At 37.9% G+C, this 5,208-nt stretch overlaps 1 protein-coding gene across 1 annotated transcript in view; it reads right to left on the minus strand.

The window, feature by feature from the left end:
• Positions 1–5,208, minus strand: part of LOC108664740 (DNA polymerase alpha catalytic subunit) — a gene marked incomplete in the record, with an annotated part of 47,219 nt that overhangs the window by 28,713 nt on the left and 13,298 nt on the right. The window contains 6 exon segments of the mRNA XM_047881662.1: positions 331–560; positions 1,084–1,199; positions 2,056–2,174; positions 2,471–2,523; positions 3,804–3,966; positions 4,382–4,506. Of these exon segments, the coding sequence (XP_047737618.1) occupies positions 331–560; positions 1,084–1,199; positions 2,056–2,174; positions 2,471–2,523; positions 3,804–3,966; positions 4,382–4,506 (806 nt within the window).

Here is a 5,208-nt window from a genome sequence, read left to right on the forward strand (position 1 = left end):
TGACACTAGTCCCAGCACAGTCACCATGACACTAGTCCCAGCACAGTCACCATGACACTAGTCCCAGCACAGTCACCATGACACTAGTCCAGCACTAGTCGTTCACCTCATCAGTCTGAGTCTCCGACATCATGACACTAGTCCCAGTCCTAGTCGTTCACTTCATCAGTCTGAGTCTCTGACATCATGACACTAGTCCCAGGACTAGTCATTATCCTCATCAGTCTGAGTCTCCGACATCATGACACTAGTCCCAGCACTAATCATTCACCTCATCAGTCTGAGTCTCTGACATCATGACACTAGTCCCAGCACTAGTCGTTCACCTCGTCAGTCTGAGTCTCCGACAACTTCTGCCTGTCGATGGTAGTGAAGCAGATGTTGTACTCCTGTATGATGCTAGGATACAAGGAGTTGAAGTCCATCAGTAGGATGTATTTGTCGTAGAATCCTTTCTTCGGCTCCAGCACCAGACCACCAGCGTACGTAGCTTTCTTGGTGTTGCTCACTGGAGCGGCCATTTCATCCACATCGTCACTTTCTTTGTGGATCACAGGAACCTGCCACCAAAAATAAAACTTGACATACAAAACTTTTAGATGAAAATCATTTAGAATACATTTCAGATGTCGCTCATTAACAGAAGAATTCGTGTACATTTTTATATAGCGTGATGTTTTTAATTCAAAACCAGAATAAAAGCCTGGATGCTAACTGCAATACATTTGTATGCATAAAAAAATAAAACATTACTCCTTATTCATTATACTGTTAATGTGATAGTATTTTTTTCACTGCATTCCGTGTCCATTCTTTTGCTTATTCTCCGTTGTATAATGTACACGTCCCAGAGGAATAGTGTTATAATGTGTAACAGACCACATTTGGCAGTAATTAATCTTATCAGTGACGTGCCTTCGAAGTTTGTATGAACCAGACGCCGCGATAAATACTTTGTATAATAATAATAATAATATTATAGACATTAGCACCTTGGCTCTGCCTCGATAAATACTTCATAGAATAATAATAATAATCATAATAATAGTAATAATAATAATATTATTATGCAGACATTAGCACCTTGGCTCTCAGCTCCTTGTCAGGAGGGATATAGTTGCGCTCTGTGAAGGCATGCAGCAGCAGAAATTCGTTGCGCTCAGACCGGCCGCCCAGCAACGTGCGCGACATAACGTTACCTGCAACAGCACAAATTATAAGGCACAGCACAAGTTATAAGGCACAGCACAAGTTATAAGGCACAGCACAAGTTATAAGGCACAGCACAAGTTATAAGGCACAGCACAAATTCTTGATTAAAATACATATGATTCTTTGGAATGAAATGGAAACACAGCAATATGGGAATGTTAATTTTATGGGAATGTTAAATTTTATGGGCAATATACATATACATTGGGAGAAATGTTAATGCGCTGCATTGTCAAGACGATGCAGCATATGGTAGAAAATTGATTAAAATACATAAGATTGGTTAGGAGAAATGGTAAAGCACCAACATCATCGTCAAGTCGATGCAGTGTTTGGTGGAAAATTGATTAAAATGAATAGGAGTGGTTGGACTAAAATGTTAATGCAGCCCTGATAAATGTTAATGTTAAAATGTTAATAAATGTTAATGCACCCCTATCATCATCAATATGAAATGCATACATTTGGGACCTAAAGGCCTGAACTGCGTTAAAAAGTTCTGCAAAAATAAACGTCCGTCGGGAAGTGTGAATCTTCAAGAACGTAAGCACTGACTGCAGAAATAGTTTCAAGATAGAAAATTATGGATGGAAACAAATGTCTAAAAGATGAAACCTCTTGCAAAAATGATTCTAATCTATGAATTATTCAACAAAGTGCAGCATTGGTCATCACATTATCGAATTTTTATATTTCAAGTTCTGCACGAGTATAAACAAAAGAGTACGGTACTGACCGGCTGGTCTGGTCTCCTTAGCTTTAAATCATTTTTTTAAATGAAGTTTTATGATGAATTTTCAAGTTCTGCACAAGTACAAACAAAAGAGAAAATAATTGACTGACCGGCAATATTTGTGATCTGAAGAGCAAGAGGCAGCACGCTGAGCTCGCACATCAGGCGCAACACGTAGAGGCAGTGTTGCATGGACACAGAAATGAGCTGAAGCAACGACTCGTTCGAGCTGAACAGACAAAAGAAACCCTCAGTGTTGCTAGTATCAGTAGTATGATTTCTCATTGATAAAAAAAATAGGTCACGGTGACTTAGATGTAGCAGAAAAAAATTATTTTATCAATTAGTTTAATAATGTAATTTGTCTCCCTCCAAGCCCTGCCACTGCACCACCACCACAACAGACCCTAACACCTTCCTCCCAACCCCTGCCACTGCACCACCACTCAAACCCATCCACCCCACCACCACTCACTCAAACATCTGCCATATAACTCCTGCCCATCCACCACCACCACCACTCACTCAAACATCTTACGACCGCTCAGAGCGCTGCGCTCGCCGTAACTTCCGCGACTCTGCACATTAATACTTTATTTATCATCACAAATTAATTGGTTTATATAATAGCTTACTGGTATCATATAATAGAGAAATTTTTTTAGTTACATGTTCCGGGGACAAATCTATTCCGTTGACCTCTTAATGAAGTCAATGCTCAGAGCGCTGCGCTCACCGTAACTTCCACGACTCTGCACATCATTATTTATCTTGTTGGAATTAATTGGTTCATGTAATTGCTTACTGGTATCATATAAAAGGCATTTTTTGAGTTATATATTCATCTATTCTGTTGACTTCGTAATGAATCAATACATTAATAAAATAATATAGTCAATATAATAATATAAAAATATATTATATATATATAGATCAATAATATATCATCACCGAATTAATTGCTTCATGTAATTGCTTATTGGTATCCTATAGAGGAACAATTTTATGAGTTACATGTTCATCTATTCCGTTGACCTCTTAATGAGGCAATATAACAATATATTATATATCAATAATATAATAACTCGACGCTCAACTTGCTCATGAAGCTCAGGAGAGTTGCTTCAATTCATGTATCACTTCATCCATACGCTGAATAATGCATTACTAGGTTATTTTTTTAGTTTAAGGTCACTTTGTTCTGCATGTCCATTAGCTTTATCAATTAGTAATAAAAAAGATCATATGTTGAGTTTATGAAGGTTAGGGTATATTCAACTTCTGCCGCTAGTTATAAACTTATGTTTGAATTACAGTATAGCATGACCGTATGCTTCAACTATAGTAAAAATAACGATCGCATGAAGGTTAGTTTACGTTTTATCATTACATTTTATAGTTTTATCGCATGAAGGTTAGTTTACGTTTTATTGTTACGTTTAATAGTTTTATCGCATGAAGGTTAGTTTACGTCTTATCGTTACGTTTAATAGTTTTATCACATGAAGGTTAGTTTACCTTTTATTGTTACGTTTTATAGTTTTATCGCATGAAGGTTAGTTTACATTTTATTGTTACGTTTAATAGTTTTATCGCATGAAGGTTAGTTTACGTTTTATCGTTACGTTTAATAGTTTTATCACATGAAGGTTAGTTTACGTTTTATCGTTACATTTTATAGTTTTATCGCATGAAGGTTAGTTTACGTTTTATCGTTACGTTTTATAGTTTTATCGCATGAAGGTTAGTTTACATTTTATTGTTACATTTTATAGTTTTATCGCATGAAGGTTAGTTTACGTTTTATCGTTACGTTTTATAGTTTTATCGCATGANTATTGCATGAAGGTTAGTTTACGTTCAGTTTTGGCATGACAGTCCTCCTGAGCCTGCCTATCCTGGACCAGTTGGGGATCTTGTTGGCCTGGAGGCGGTGCAGCAGGACGCCCAGGTCGTAGCCCAGCACGTCGTGCCCCACGATCACGTCTGGGTCCAGCACCTGCATCCTTGACAGCAGCAACCTGACACACAAATTACCACTCAATTCTGATTCAATTTTTTCTTCTTCTATAAAAATATGTACTTCCAAACAAATTTTTCGTCAGCAAAAAAACTAAAAGAATCCATAATTATAGAATTAATACATCAAACCGTTCTTTCAACAAGGAACTACATTTAGGAAACGGCAGTTTCCAAACTAAACGAAGGCTAGAAACGAACAGCACCAAATATATCAGACAAGTTGCGTGAACTTAGTATAGTAGTAAAGTATCTTTAGTAAAGTACCACGTATAAAAATATTAAGTTATGCTACAACTTTCGAGCATAAAGTTGCAACTCAAGATGAGCAATAAAAAGCAGGAGTGAGCATCACAAGTCTCACATGAGCCCCACAGATGAGCAATAAAAAGCAGGAGTGAGCATCACAAGTCTCACATGAGCAAGGCGCGTTCCGACTCCATCTTTAAGACCTTCGTGTGCTTGTACTGCGCCAAGTGCGTCTTGTGGTCCCAGGGCCACACGGCGTCACCAGGCTTGGCTATCACTGCAACAGGACCACAATATTAGGCTATGTTTTGTGACATAAGAGAAAAGACCACAATATTAGGCTGTCTTGTGGTCCCACGACCACACGGCATCACCTGGCTTGGCTATCACTGCAACAGGACCACAATATTAGGCTATGTTTTGTGGTCCCACGGTCCCAGGGCCACACGGCGTCACCCGGCTTGGCTATCACTGCAACAGGACCACAATATTAGGCTAGTTCTGCACAGCGTCTCACCGCTTGGCTATCACTGCAATAGCACAACAGTATTAGAAAACGCGCAGCAAATAACAAACATTGAGATACGTACAATAAATTTTCAATATTCTCCATTCATATCGCACTGTCACTTTCAGGTTTTCTAAGCCATTGCAAACAACGCAATGGCTTAGAAAACCTTTGGTTAATTTTGTCCGATAGAGAACGAAAACAGACACGAAAACGTTGGCTTTGTTTCTCCATTGAAAAAATTAGGCAGAAACCAAAGACATCACATGAACGATTGCTGATATAGAATTCATTAAAGCATAAGGTATCGCATGAATGATTGCTGATCTAGCCACTATAAACACTATTGAACACTATTAAACACTATTGAACACTATTAAACACTATTGAACACTATTAAACACTATTGAACACTATTTTAAAGTGTTCAATAGTATTCAATAGTGTTCAATAGTGGCTATTGAACACTATTGAACACTATTGAACA

The sequence above is a fragment of the Hyalella azteca genome, unplaced genomic scaffold (genome assembly GCF_000764305.2).
Source record: "Hyalella azteca isolate HAZT.00-mixed unplaced genomic scaffold, Hazt_2.0.2 contig8529, whole genome shotgun sequence".
NCBI classification, from domain to species: domain Eukaryota; kingdom Metazoa; phylum Arthropoda; class Malacostraca; order Amphipoda; family Hyalellidae; genus Hyalella; species Hyalella azteca.